At 43.2% G+C, this 15,035-nt stretch overlaps 1 protein-coding gene across 1 annotated transcript in view; it reads right to left on the bottom strand.

The window, feature by feature from the left end:
* The window catches only part of LOC136580651 (uncharacterized), a 60,243-nt gene that overhangs the window by 10,946 nt on the left and 34,262 nt on the right, over nt 1-15,035 (bottom strand). The window contains exons 6-8 of the mRNA XM_066581389.1: nt 7,396-7,497; nt 4,584-4,799; nt 3,627-3,789 (exon numbers count right to left, since the gene is read on the bottom strand). Coding sequence (XP_066437486.1) covers nt 3,627-3,789; nt 4,584-4,799; nt 7,396-7,497 — 481 coding nt within the window. The remainder of the gene's footprint in view (nt 1-3,626; nt 3,790-4,583; nt 4,800-7,395; nt 7,498-15,035) is intronic.

Raw genomic sequence — 15,035 nt, 5'->3', positions numbered from 1 at the left:
CTTACTTCGATAACGGAGGATAAAAGGGATAAATTCATTAGCATCTGGACTCCCTGGATAAACTACACCTTTCCCACAGCGGGGTCGAACCTGTTAACCTAAAGCCAGCCTACTAAGGTCTCCGCCCCTTGAGATGTGGACCCTGAGAGAGAGAGAGAACCCCTCCCCCCTCCCTAATCTTCCCTACACCAATCCTTTCCTACCTACATGATGAATTGGCCCTGGCCAGGCCATTGTTTACTCTTGAGGAATGCCTTTCCCGAGAACAACAATGAAAATGCACCGCATGTTAACATCTGATTGTCATTTTTTATTTTTTTGTTAAAAAACCTCATTGATAAAAGGCTGGTAGCCAACATATTGTAACATGATGAACAATCAACTAATAATACTGTTGTCTTTAAATGTAATACAGTTAGTCCCCGACTTGCGAACAGGTTCCGTTCCGGGAGCCCGTTCGCAAGTCCGTTTTGTTCACAAGTCGAACAAATGGTTGTATGGAGGGGATCGCGGGTGGACCCCGCTCCATACAACGTCGGGTGCCGGCTGTTCTTACAGCGGGCACCCGGCGGCAGCAGTTCCGACGAGCCGTGGCGCTTGTCGGAACTGTTAACACTTTAAATACCGCTCTGACAGCGGTATTTAAAGTGTTAACAGTTCTGACGAGCGGCGCGGCTCGTCGGAACTGCTGCCGCCGGGTGCCCGCTGTAAGAAACAGCCTGCACCCGACGTTCATGGGGCCCGTACAGCGTCCCATGATGAGATCGCGGGACGCTGTGTGGTTGCTAGGCAGCCGGGGACCTCCTGAAAGGCCCCAGGGCTGCCTATGCAGAGTGCCTATCAAGCGCACGGCTTGCTAGGCGCTCTGCATAGACAGCCCTAGGGACTTTCAGAAGGCCCCCGGCTGCCCAGCAACCGCGATCTGACCGGACAGGCTTCTATCAGGCTTGATAGAAGCCTGTCCGGTCCCTGCACAGTATGATGTAATGCCATAGCATTACATCATACTGTGCTGTACAGATAGTTCGTATCTAGCGAAATTCGTAAGTCGAATGTTCGCAAGTCGGGGACTATCTGTACTGAAAAATCAATAAAACTATTGTTGAAAAATTTTTTTTACATGTTCCTAAAAATTAGATAAATGAAGGCTGGAGTTCATTCCACAAAAAACAAGGCCTTCTAGAGCTCTAGCAATAGAAAAATGAAATTAATACGGCTCTTGGGATGTGGCGACACAAAAGCAAACCTTTAAGAAAAAAAAATGTTTTAAATGTACAAAAATAGCAAAACATAAAAAACTATATAAACTTGGTATCGTCGGAATCGTGCGACTCAGAGTATAATGTGATTACACTATTTATTCTGCACGCTGAACGCCGTAAAAATGAAATCGAAAAACAAATGGCAGAATTTCTTTTTTTTCCCCAATCTCCCTACAAATTTTTTTAGAAAAGTTATGCAATACATTATATATACCCAAAAATGATGCCATCAGAAATACAACTTGTCCTGCAAAAACAAGCACTCATATGGCCGTGTCAATGGAAAAATCAAAAAGTTATGTCTCTTGGAGCGCGACTGCAAAATTTGTTGAAATTAAGTGATTGGTCCATTTAAAAAACCTGCCCTGGTGGGCACGACAGGGTGGTAAGAAACCAGCCACTCAAAGGGTTAAAGCCCATCTCCATCTATTTTATAGTTTTTAACCCCCTCCTGCATTATATTAATCACTTGGCTGCTATTTGCAGTCTTTAAGCCACAACAGCCTATATTAATATGCACTAATGATTTGCATGATCACGCGATCACCATGGGAATCAACCAGGATCACAGAAACGTCCTGGCTGTTTTAGAGCAATTACAGGTAAGATAAAAAAGTCATAGAACAGGATAGGAGATAAAGCCTGAGCAGTGGGGGTCTCACCGCTCAGACCTCCATCGATCTTGAGAATAGCGTCCTATATCCCCCTCTTCTCACCACTGCGGGGTCACTGCAGCCACCCACAGTGATGTCAGATTGAATGGAGTGGTGGTTGCACATACACGGCACCATTACTCCATTTGTTTAATAGGGTTCAAGAAAATATCTGGGTAGAAGTGTCCTGCTATCTCCAGCAGTCTCAATGAAAATTAACCCCTTGACACTTTTGCGTGTACATGTACACGCTCCAGCGTCAGGGTTTGTATGGAGCAGGATTGTGGGCCGATCCTGCTACATACAGGGCGAGGGCCGGCTGTTTATGACAGCTGACGTGCGCCGGCAACAGCCCCTATCAGTGCTCACGCTGATTGCAGTTGTTGGCCCATTAAATGCTGATGGCAGCATTAAAATGCCCTGCACACAGTTCAGAGGTTGCGAAAGGACCCTTTAGATGAGATCGTGAGGTGCCGTTCGGCTACCGTGGCAGCTGGGGGCCATTGCTGATTGCCTATCAAGTCATGCCTGTGGCAAGGCTTGATAGATTGCCTGTCAGAACGTGATATAATGCAATAGTAAGGTATTACATGATATTCTATGATTGATCAAATGATCGCAAGTTAAAAAAAATTGAATAAAAATTAGAGATGAGTGAGCATCGCTTTTTTCGAGTAACTGCATTCTCATCCAATCAGGAGAGAGATCCACACGCTCCTCCCCCCCGCCCCCCCGAGCCTGCTCGGATGAGAATGCAGTTACTCGAGAAGAGCGATGCTCGCTCGAGTAACTGCCTTATCCGCACGTGCTCGCTCAATTCTAATAAAAATCTGTGAAAAATATTTTTTTTAATTATTAAACGGAAGGATAATAAAAGTTAAAAAATACCTTTCCCTGAATTCATAGTAAAAAAAGTGAAAAGAAAAAACCCCAAAACATATTTGGTATTTCTGCATCTGTAAAAGTCCAATCTATCAAAATAACGCATTATTCATCCCGCACGCTGAACGTCAGCTAAAATGAAAAATACACACCACAAGACGAACGCAAATAGCTGAGCGGGCCGTTCTGCACTGTAACTCCCATAGAAGGCAATAGGATTTATGCAAACAGCGGAGCATGACAAGCTACAGTGTTTCCGCACGCCTAAATTATGGCAACAGTGTAGCCCATTGTGCTACAATATTTACGTAACTCCCATTGAACTCTATGCAAATTATGGAAACATCACAGCAAAGTCCGCTCTTTCACTTTTATGTAAGTCCTCACCACCCCCGACCTCTGCATTCAGCCAGGCCAGAGACAATGGTGGCCAGAACCAGGGATAGCTGCAGGTACCAGAGATGGGACCCACATCTATCATACTTTCATTGGTGAAGGTCTCAGGTGGGAATCCCCCTTTAACCCTTTCCAATCCACTGTCTGACGTCTAAAGACATTCTGATTGAAGGCTGTAGAGCTCTGATGTCGGAAGACGTCCGGCAGGGTATTCTTACTGTAGATTACTGGCTGCTCCGTTGTCGGGGGCCTCTCCAGCATGTCACATACAGCAGTAATGGCACTAGCCAGCAGATGGCGCCATTGTATAATGGCAGAAAGAGAAAACCTCCTAGGAAACTCTGAATCCAAAATTGGATTGCAAAGGGTTAAAACAAGCAATATCATCAGTAAAGTCTCGGGGACCATCATGTACTTAGTTGCTGTCACTTACTTTCTCAGCTTCATGGTGGGCTCCAAGAACAGCAGGCCATCGTAGTGAACATATTTCCTCCTCCGATTTGTTGGAATGCCACTTCTCTCCAGCTTCTTTTGCAGGGTGAGCTCCCGCCTGAAGCAGTCCTTCAGAGATCTCCACCGCGTCTGGATTTCTTTGGCTGTGGATAAGATACAGGTTTATATGCAGATATAAATATATATAAAATAATACAATTTCTAAACATAAGAAATGGAAGCACCATTGTGATTAGACCGTATTCGGTGCATACCTTTATGCTAATGACCCAAATCCTCTCCAGAGTTACCTCCAGGTAGCCTCACAGGAAGTTAGGCCCGTTCACATCTAGTTTTGGCCTCTGGATCACCAAAAGTGACATCCAGATGGAAACCTAGATGAAACCACAGGCTTCCATTACCCAAAAGGAGACCAATAAGTCTTCATGCCGGCAAAGTTCTGTTTGTCTCTGGCGCTTCGGCTGAAGATAAAAGCTAAGTCAACTATTCAATTCTCTCCTGCACAAATGCCGGAAAAGAACGGAAATCTGCTCAAGCTGCATTCTCACCAGCATGACGGGACCAGGAAAATGGAATGCCAGATCTGTCCAGTGATGGAAACAAATGGCACCGGACAGACCCCTGTGACTATAGTGGGGGCCAGCTTTCGTTCTGCCTGCCAGCATTTTAGTGGATGAAACAGAGCAGCACTATTTCATCTGGGCTCTTAATGCTAATCTGCTGCAGAGCCTCAGACGCAGATGGGAACCGGCAGCCTTATTCGTCTGTCTTGGAGCAATGGAAGCCTATGGTTTCATCCAAGATTGCATCTGGATGTTGTTTTTGGTGATCCAGAGAACCCGAGGAAAGAGGCCAAAATGAAAGGTGCACAGAATCTTCCATCCCAGTTTCTTATAAAGCCTTTCTGTGATCAGACACAACCAGGATAAATGATCACCTTTGATATTTTTCTCCTTTTCAGTGCACAGATTCCAGTCTGGAACGACGACAGCGCAGATCTCATCCCACGCCTTCTTCTTCTTGTATCGGTCAGCGTAGGAAGGCACTTTGGGGTCATAGAGCTCAGGACGGTCATGCACCATCTGGATCAGCAGATCTATGTCAATGACCATTTTGGAAGACATCCTGTGGACCCGGCCGTCTTTCTCTCTTCCTGGATCGCAGAGTAAAGAAAAACTTTGTGAAGCCACTTATCAAATCATATTTCAAATACGTCTTCAATCAGAGAGCATGTACTCACTTTCAGCAAAACAGCTCAACACTGCAAGGCGACATTAGGTACGGTTTGCAGTACAACTTTGGTGCAACATGATTTCTGTGTTTTTTTAGGTGGGCAGGACATACTATTGTCTAAATAATGTAGGCACAAATAGATAATTATGTAGGTACAGATAATGCTACCTCCCTGTCAATGATGTAGATACAGATAGTACTGCCTCCCTGTCTCTCCCTACGATAATGAAGGTACAGATAGTACTGCTTCCATGTCTCTCCTTGTAAATGATATGGGTATAGATAGTACTGCCTCTTGGTATCTCCACGTACATATGTATAGTACTGCCTCCCTGTCTCTCCTTGTAAATGATATGGGTATAGATAGTACTGCCTCTTGGTATTGCCAAGTACATATGTATAGTACTGCCTCCCTGTCTCTCCCTACGATAATGTAGGTACAGATAGTACTGCCTCCCTGTCTTTCCTTGTAAATGATATGGGTATAGATAGCAGTGTCTCTTGGTATCTCCATGTGCATATGTATAGTACTGCCTTCCTGTCTCTCCCTAGATAATGTAGGTACAGATAGTACTGCCTCCCTAGAATGGTAGAGTTGGAAGGGACCTCCAGGGTCATCAGGTCCAAACCCATGCTCAGTGCAGGATTCACTAAATCATCCCAGAGAGATATTTGTCCAGCCTTTGTTTGAACACTTCCATTGAAGGAGAACCCCCCACCTTCTGTGGTAACCTGTTCTACTCACTGATCACCCTCACTGTCTAATATCTAATCTATGTCTCCTCCCTTTCAGTTTCATCCCATTGCTTCTAGTCTTTCCTTGGGCAGATGAGAATAGGGCTGATGCCTCTGCACAGCGACAACCCTTCAGATATTTGTAGACAGCTATTTTTTAGCCTTTTTTTTTTTGCAAGTTATACATTCCCAGGTCCTTCAACCGTTCCTCATAGGACATGATTTGCAGACCGCTCACCATCCTGGTAACTCTTCTCTGAAGTTGCTCCAGTTTGTCTATGTCTTTTTTAAAGTGGGGTGCCCAGATGAGGTCTGACTAAGGAAGAGTAGAGGGGGATAATGACCTCATGTGATCTAGACTCTATGCTTCTCTTAATACATCCCAGAATTGTGTTTGCCTTTTTGGCTGCTGCATCCCATTGTTGACTCATGTTCAGTCTATGATCTATTAGTATACCCAAGTCTTTTTCACATGTGCAGCTGCTTAGCTCAATTCCTCCCATTCTGTATGTGCTTTTTCCCTGCCTCTCCTTGTAAATGATATGGGTATAGATAGTACTGCCTCTTGGTATCTTCTTGTAAATATGTATATTACTGCCACCCTTGTCCTCTATATCACGTTTGCACATATGGTACTGCCTCTCTTTATCACCCTGATGCACAGATGGTATGGCTTCCGTTATTGACTCTAAGGACACCACTTTACCAGGAAACATGTCAACGTAGTAGATATAACAAGGATAGGACTCGTCTAATGTGATGGCACTCCCTCATACCACCAATCCCAGAAGGCCTTAAGGTAATCGATCACTGATAATTTTCTCACTCGGTCCCCCTATCCTAAATGCACATGCAAACAGAAGAGCGCACACTGGTCTTGTCCCAGAGATCTAAATGCTCTTGTTTCAGGAATCATAGAATGTAGGGCCAGAAAATATAAACCAGCACTCAGGGGTGTAACTGGTCACAGTAATGGTTAGGGGGCAAAGAGAAAGCTAAGATTATCACTTATTAATTGGGAGGTGACAGTTCAATCTAACCCCTAAAATCCAATTCTGCTCATCATGTATCCATTCAAGTCCGGAGGTGGAATATAAGACCCGCACTTTCTTGAGGGAGAAGAAACCTGGACTTGACTTGGATATTATCAGAAAAGCAACGCGATTCAGAGAACTTCACCAGCAAATAGCTTCCTTTATCAAGCCATTCGCTTTGCTGGTAAAGTTCCCCAAAACACGTTGCTTTTCTGATGGTGTCCGAGTCAAGTCCAGGATTTATGGGTCTTATGGTCCACTTCTGGATTCGGATGGGTACATGATGAGCAGACTTGGATCCGGGGGTTAGATTGAACGATGAAATAAGTGATAATCTAATCTTTATTTTTGCCCCCCTAACCCTTACTGTGACCGGTTACACCCCTGAGCGCTGGTTCATTCCCCCCCCCCCCATAAGCTGTGAGTACTGCTCCCATGTCGCCCCTCTAAGTGACATAGCAGATGGCACTGCCTCATGGTCTCTCTTTGTAAGTAATGTAACTGCTCCATTAGTTTCTATGGGATAGTAGAGATTGCTGGGCGCTTCTATGCGGCCATCTGTGGTGCTCCCATTGAAATGTCATGTGCAACCGCGGCTCAATTTATACGGGGACCTGATAACTTTACCTTAAATACTTCATTTTACCATCCAGGGAAATAGAGCTGACAATTATCTTGTTAATCACATGTAATGGTTAGGGAAATAGTTTTCCATTCTTCTTTACGGTTCTGATGAGCGGCACCTACCTGTACTAGTGTGAGGGCGGCTTCCTCTACCTATAGGAGGTTGGTAATCCATCCCATAGGGCTGCTCTTCTTCCTCCTCTTTAATCTTCACTACAATGTAATCTAGTAAAAAGAAGGGACAATGGAATTACCGGGCAGGACGACGTCAGACATCGTGCACATATCACCACCTTACTCAGTAGTTTCAGTAGATTCCTCTACATGCAGCATAGTGTGTCTTTGCATCGCCCCAAAGGATCAATATGTTCCACTCCCACCCAATCATGCATTCAAATTGACCCTGCGAGGTTGCAGAGCATCACACCATGTCTAAGGTCTGTCTGTAAATCGTGTCAGATGTACAGTAGTGCTTACAATTGCCCTGTACTGGCCCACCCATATGTGCTGTAGGGCAGTACTATACAGTTCAAGATTTACCCAATTTAACCAGACCGCACACTTCTTGCCTCAATTTGCTGCTCTTTCTATTACCGAATGTCCTCATATGTAACTCTCTGAGGCAGACACGTCTGTAAACCTTAGTGGTAGCCATTAGAATTCTGAATGCCGCTCTGAAGGTAGATGAATATAATGTAGTTTTAAAGTGCATCTCCCCTTATAACAGCATTGGGTAATTATAACGTTTAGTGTGTTGATCACACAACAGAATAAAGTCACTGATCTGACACACATTTCATGGCAAATCTTTGCCAGCTAATCGTCCCATTCATTTGAATGGCAATTTACGCCGTAGTCAAAACACCGTTGCTCTTCCCCCCATATGTTAAAATAAGCGAATAGTAACGCGCCCATTCTTCTTGACACTGAATCTACATCAGGAATTTCTTAGTGGATTTTCAGCCTGAAAATAGCTGAATTCACATGCGGATCCACTGCATACAGAAGAGCCAATACGCAGCAGAAACACGTAACCCAGCCATGGAGCTAGAAGCAGATCCATGCGGGAAAATCCGAAACACAGAATGCACCATGAAAGGAAAGTTTCTATTAATGGAAGTAATTACCTTGCTGAACAGCGGGAAACAACTCCTTGGGCAGCTGCAAACTATGGGGACATTTATCCATGATCAGCGCTTTACGCATCGGTCCTTGATGAGTGTCGGCAGAGTAAGAGGTGCCCAGTATAATAGGAGGCACAAGACGCTCATTCATTTTTGCACATCCAAAAACATGCTAATAGGGGAATTTAAAAATTGTGAACCCCAGTGGATCCCTTAATATCAAGGGATGTAAAGTACTCCATAATATGTATGCACTATATAAGGGTGCCTACCCACTAGCGTTTTTTTTTCTTGCGCTGCAAGAGCGAATGAGAACACACGTCTCACAGCACAAAGAAAACCCTGTGATATCACTAAATGCTTTCAATGGGGCCAGCAGCAGCGCTGGCCCCATTGAAAGCATAGGGAGTATATCGTGGATTTCTGCCACAGGTGTGACAGTGGTTTCCTTCATCTCTGCTGGGACGAAGGAATCCTCTGCCACAGCTGTCACAGCTGTGGCAGAAGTCCGTGATGTACTCCCTATGTTTTCAAAGGAGAATGGGAACTTTTCAAGCACCTATATCAAACATTCCTCTTCTTTCTCACAGCCTTGCAGTGTCTACAATTACAGGCCCTTTAAAGCGGAGCGTCGTGTCCTCATGCGGCCGAACCCGATAGGTACTCTTAACCCTTTCCAATCCACTGTCTGACGTCTTAAGACATTATGATTTAAGGCTGTGCAGCTCCGATGTTGGAAGACGTCCATTGGGGTTCTCTTACTGTATATTGCCCGCCTCTCTGCTGTCTGAGCCTATCCCACGTAGCTCCTCATGCAGTACTGGCTTTAGCCAGCAGATAGCGTCATTGTATCACAGAGTAAGCCCCCCTAAGAAAACCAGGATACAAATTGGATTGGAAGGGGTTAATATATGGTTGTATCACAAAGCTACACTCCCATCGTAGAGAAACCACCCCTATAAAAGGGCTTTTTCACATGGATCAGAATTTGCTGTGAAATTTGCCAGAGTGGAAATATTCTGCACCAAAACCCGCATGTCTAATGAGCGGATTTGGATGTGGAATTGAAAATGGCTTAATGCTGCCAGCAATTCAGCAACAAAATCCACATTTAGACACGAGCATTTTAGTGCACTTCTGCAGTGGCAAATCCCGATACCTGTGAATGTGCCCCAATGCAGCCTCCTACGAATAAAGTTAATTCATGCCTTTTTACCTCATCTCTTTACAGGGCACATACACGGGCTTTTACTGAATAAAATATATACAAAAACATAAAACATTAGTTCATAAAATTCTTAGTGGGGTAAAAATTCGCTTATTTTTGGTTGATTTATCAAAAGTGAAACTGGGAGTAGTTACCTGCTATAACCAATCAACAACACAAAGGAATTCTGCTGCGTTTTTGGCAAGGATCCACACGCAGAAGTTTCCCCTGTGCCAACAAGCGTTTCTGCGTCAAGTAAAGACGTTAGTTCTTCGCAGAAACACAATTTTCCATGTCAGAAGTCCACTAACAGATTTTACCCATTCACACGGCTAAATCCGTTCATCGATCTGCGCCAAAAGCAGCAGATTTCGACAAGGTTTATCAGACAGATCTCACATGGAAAATTGCGCCATCTGAACATACCCTCAAGCAGCTGACTGTACAGGAGTATTCTGCTTTGTCTTATATCTGTTAAAAGGTTTGATATTGACTCATATGGGAGCTACCTTCCAATAGGTGGCGCCCTGCAGGATTTATTCCATTACTTTTTTGCATTATATTTTATCCAGAGATCATTGCATGGCCTAGGAAACCCTCCCCATACAGCATCATGGTGCTTTCCATAAGGAAAAACACTACTCCCCCTCCCCCGCCGACGCACTTCGATGGCCTCTCATCCAGCCAACCAGAAACAGATTCTGCACCAATGAGGGGCAAGAACCCCAAAATAGCTGAACGTTCCTTGGCAATTTTGGTTTAGCTGTTGCAATTCAAGTCATGCTTCAAGGCCTGTTAACCCTTAAGGACCAGACACTTTTTTAGGGATTTTACCCATGTGCTGGTTTTATTGCCCTATTTTTTTTCCTTTAGCTACCAAAATTATTTTTCTATTTTTTTAATATATCTTTTTCACTGACTTTTTTAGTTTTATTGGGGGTAAAAAGCTTTAAAAAAAACAAAAAAACTACAAATGTTACATTTTTAAAAATATATTTTCTATATTTTTATTATATTTACACTAAAATAAAGTACCGGAATGGGTTCCTCTGTTTGTTTCGGATGTTTTGATATATAATATGTATGGTTTTGGATCACAGGGCGGTTTTGGTTGGCATCTATGTTGGGTTATTTTGTTTCTTATGTATATATTGTTGTTGTTTTATTCTGTAATTTTGTTTTACTTATGTACGTAATTATGTCTTTTTACTATCCATGTCCCCCAAGACATCATGTAAGACCTCCTGGGGAACATTCATGTGTTTTTTTATTTGACACTTTCCCACTGTAGCTGGGGAATCTATAGGAGCCCCACTTACAGGGGAAAACATCCCCTGAAGGCCTCCACACAGGCCACAATGCTACAAATCAAATGTATGTGAAGCCCATGCTTTCCTAGGAGTTCCTTCACACATGCGATGTTTTGCAGCATGCAACAACCCGACACAAAAACCTTGCGGGTCCGGCGATAGGCCCGCGACTCGTGAGATTTTGTAGCCCGTGTTTCTCTATTGAGCCTTCCTCTCTGTTGCATCGCATGGCACAAAAGCGCGATTTTCGGTACTGTTGCGAGAAGGTGCAGCGATGCAATATTGCTGCAATTGTTTCCCGGCGAGGCCGTGTCGCCCGTGTGAAGGAGGCCGAGATGACAGTCACTGGCAGAGCTGGTCAGGGTGTAGTATGACCCTGCAGCTCCGCTGTAGCAGGGAACCCCGGCGGTCACGTGACCCCCCGACTCCCATAGTGGAAGTTACACTCTCACTTTTCAGCATGCAGTACTCATTGAGTACTGTGTACTCTGGGAAGGAAAAGGCAGAAAGGGGGGTTAAAAACCCCTCTTGCCTTCTCCTCCGGGTTAACAGCTATGGCCAACAGCTTAAATCCCTGCTGTAATTTTACTATTGTCTGGGCTTTAAGCCCAGGAGTCGTATATTTACTGTGCCTGGTCCTAAACGGGTTAAAGGGGTTTTCCCACTACTTAAAATTACTCCACAACCCCTCTGTCCTTCCTGGTTGCTGCTGGCAAGGACATGCAACTACTGCAACCAATCACAGACTAAAGAAGGTTACTGCTGTGACCACTGATTGGCTGCAGTAGTCACGGGTCCTGAAAAGGACAGAGTGGTTGCAAGGCAATTTTTTTTTAACTCGGTTTATTGAGAATATAAAAGCATATCAAATTACTCAGTTACAAAGCTGAGTGTAACACAGTCCAAACATACAAAACTGTTGCAATTACTTTACACAGTATATATAGTGTAACATAAGTTTAAAAAACTACTTTGTAAAATTCAGGATATGATCACCCTTCCCATGAAGGGCTAAGTGGCATGTGGATGGGTTGAAGATCTCATTTGGTCCACCAATTGCTGAAATGCGTTTTGTGTGTGGGTTGTGGTTGAGGAGCCGCACTAAATTCCCCAGATTTTATAAAATTTATCTGGGCACTTTCTATTTTTATATACTACTAGCTTACCCGTCGCGCGTCGCTGCAAAGACAGACATACATACATTCGTTTTTATATATCTAGATAACAACCAATCACAGTGCAGTTTTCATGTTACCTCAGCTTTATAATATATAACACCCAATCACAGCGCAGCTTTCATGTTACCTCAGCAGTATAATATATAACAACCAATGTCAGCGCAACTTTTATTCTGCCTCAGCAATATAAAAAAAAAAGCAACCAATCATAGCGCAGCATTCATTTTACCTCAGCGGTATAATATATAGCAACCAATCACAGCACAGCTTTCATGTAACCTCAGTAGTATAAGAAGTAGCAACCAATCACAGCACAGCTTTCATGTTGCCTCAGCAGTATAATAAATAGCAACCAATCACAGCACAGCTTTCATTTTACCTCAGCATTCTCAATATCCAGCAATTGTCTTGCAAAACGTTCGGCGGATGCATCATTTTGTAGTTGAAAGCGCTTGCTCGTAATGCCTTTTGCTTTCGTGCTTGAGATAGAAATCAAACGATCTTTGTCTAGGGGGGCATAACTGTCGACGATGCTCGCTCGCATGCGCGCCACCTATCGTAGGATAGTTGTACTATGCCAGTAATCTTCCCAGGAGTGTACTCAACAACTTCCCAAAGTTTCATAGCGATTGGATGAATGGTGTAGTAATGCATAAAGGACAGACAGACATACATTCATTTTTATATATTTAGATGACATCAGGAAGTGAGAGAATTAGATTCCGTACGTAAAATATGGACACTAATTCTTTTGGGCTTATAATTGAATAATTGAGTTGGGACCCATTAGCTTTTCCTATTTATGACATAATCAATGCTCGTGCCAAATTTCAAGTTTTTATGACATCGGGAAGTGAGAGAATTAGATTCCGTACGTAAAATTTGGACGCTAAGTCTTTGGCGCTTAGAATTGAATAATCGGGTTGGGACTTATTAACTTTTCCTATTTATGATATAATCAATGCTCGTGCCAAATTACATCGGGAAGTGAATTAGATTCTGCACATAAAATTTGGACACTAATTCTTCTGCGCTTAGAATTGAAAAATGGAGTTGGGACCCATTAGCTTTTCCTATTTATGACAATCAATGCCTGTTCCAAATTTCACGTTTCTATGACACCGTAAAGTGAGAGAATTACATTCCGTACGTAAAATTTGGACGCTAATTCTTTGCGCTTAGACTTTAATAATCGAGTTGGGACCCATTAGCTTTTCCTATTTATGACATAATCAATGCTCGTGCCAAATGTCAAGTTTCTATTACACCAAGAAGTGAGAGAATTAGATTCCGTACGTAAAATTTGGACGCTAATTCTTTGGCGCTTAGAATTAAATAATCGAGTTGGGACCCATTAGCTTTTCCTATTTATGACATAATCAATGCTCGTGCCAAATTTCAAGTTTCTATGACATCGGGAAGTGAGAGAATTAGTGCCAACGATGGATATCGAACGATCTAAGTGGGGGGGGGGGCGTAACTGTCGACGACGCTTGCACACGCGCCATTTATCAAAGGATAGATGTACTAAGCCAGTAATCTTCCCAGGAGTGTACTCAACAACTTCTTAAAGTTTCATGGCGATCGGATGAATGGTGTAGTAGCGCATAAAGGACAAACGGACAGACAGACACACGCATACATTCAATTTTATATATAGACTAGCTTACCCGTCGCGCGTTGCTGTGAAGACAGACATACATTCATTTTTATATATCTAGATAACAACCAATCACAGCGCAGCTTTCAAGTTACCTCGGCAGTATAATATATAGCAACCAATCACAGCACAGCTTTCATTTTACCTCAGGATTCTCAATATCCAGCAATTGTCTTGCGAAACGTTCGGCGGATGCATCATTTTGTAGTTGAACACGCATTCCGTTGCTCGTAATGCCTTTTGCTTTCGTGCTTGAGATGGAAATCAAACGATCTTTGTCTGGGGGGCATAACTGTCGACGATGCTCGCACGCGCGCCACCTATCGTAGGATAGATGTACTATGCCAGTAATCTTCGGAGGAGTGTACTCAACAACTTCCCAAAGTTTCATGGCGATTATATGAATGGTGTAGTAATGCATAAAGAACAGACATACAGACAGTCATTCATTCATATATATATATATATATATATATATATATGACATCAGGAAGTGAGAGAATTAGATTCCGTACATAAAATTTCGACACCAATTCTTTTGCGCTTAGAATTGAATAATCGAGTTGGGACCCATTAACGTCTCCTATTTATGTCATAATCAATGCTCGTGCCAAATTTCAAGTTTCTATGACATTGGGAAGCGAGAAAATTAGCTTCCGTATGTAAAATTTGGACGCTAATTCTTTTGCGCTTAGAATTGAATAATTGAGTTCGGACCCATTAACTTTTCCTATTTATGGCACAATCAATGCTCGTGCCAAATTTCAAGTTTCTATGACATTGGGAAGCGAGAAAATTAGATTCTGTACGTAAAATTTGGACGCTAGTTCTTTTGCGCTAGAATTAAATGATCGAGTTGGGACCCATTAGCTTTTCCTATTTATGACAATCAATGCTCGTGCCAAATTTCATGTTTCTGCGCTATCGGGAAGTGAGAGAATTAGTGGCAATGATGGAAATCGAACGATCTACGTGGGGGGGGGGCATAACTGTTGGCGACACTCTCACGCACGCCATTTATCATAGGATAGTTGTACTATGCCCATAATCTTCCCAGGAGTGCACTCAAAAACTTCCCAAAGTTTCATGGCGATCGGATGAATGGTGTAGTAGCGCATAAAGGACACGCAGACATTCAATTTTATATATATAGATTTTTTTCATATGGGAGAATAGAATTGACTAGGTTACGCCATTGGGGAAGCGTCGGGGGGTCCCCTATTCATCCAGCGCAATGCTACAGCCTTACGCGCCAAAAACAGCACTTCGCCTAGAAAAATACAG

This window comes from Eleutherodactylus coqui, chromosome 10 (genome assembly GCF_035609145.1).
Source record: "Eleutherodactylus coqui strain aEleCoq1 chromosome 10, aEleCoq1.hap1, whole genome shotgun sequence".
Classification (NCBI taxonomy): Eukaryota; Metazoa; Chordata; class Amphibia; order Anura; family Eleutherodactylidae; genus Eleutherodactylus; species Eleutherodactylus coqui.
This window is presented reverse-complemented; position numbering and strand designations above follow the sequence as displayed.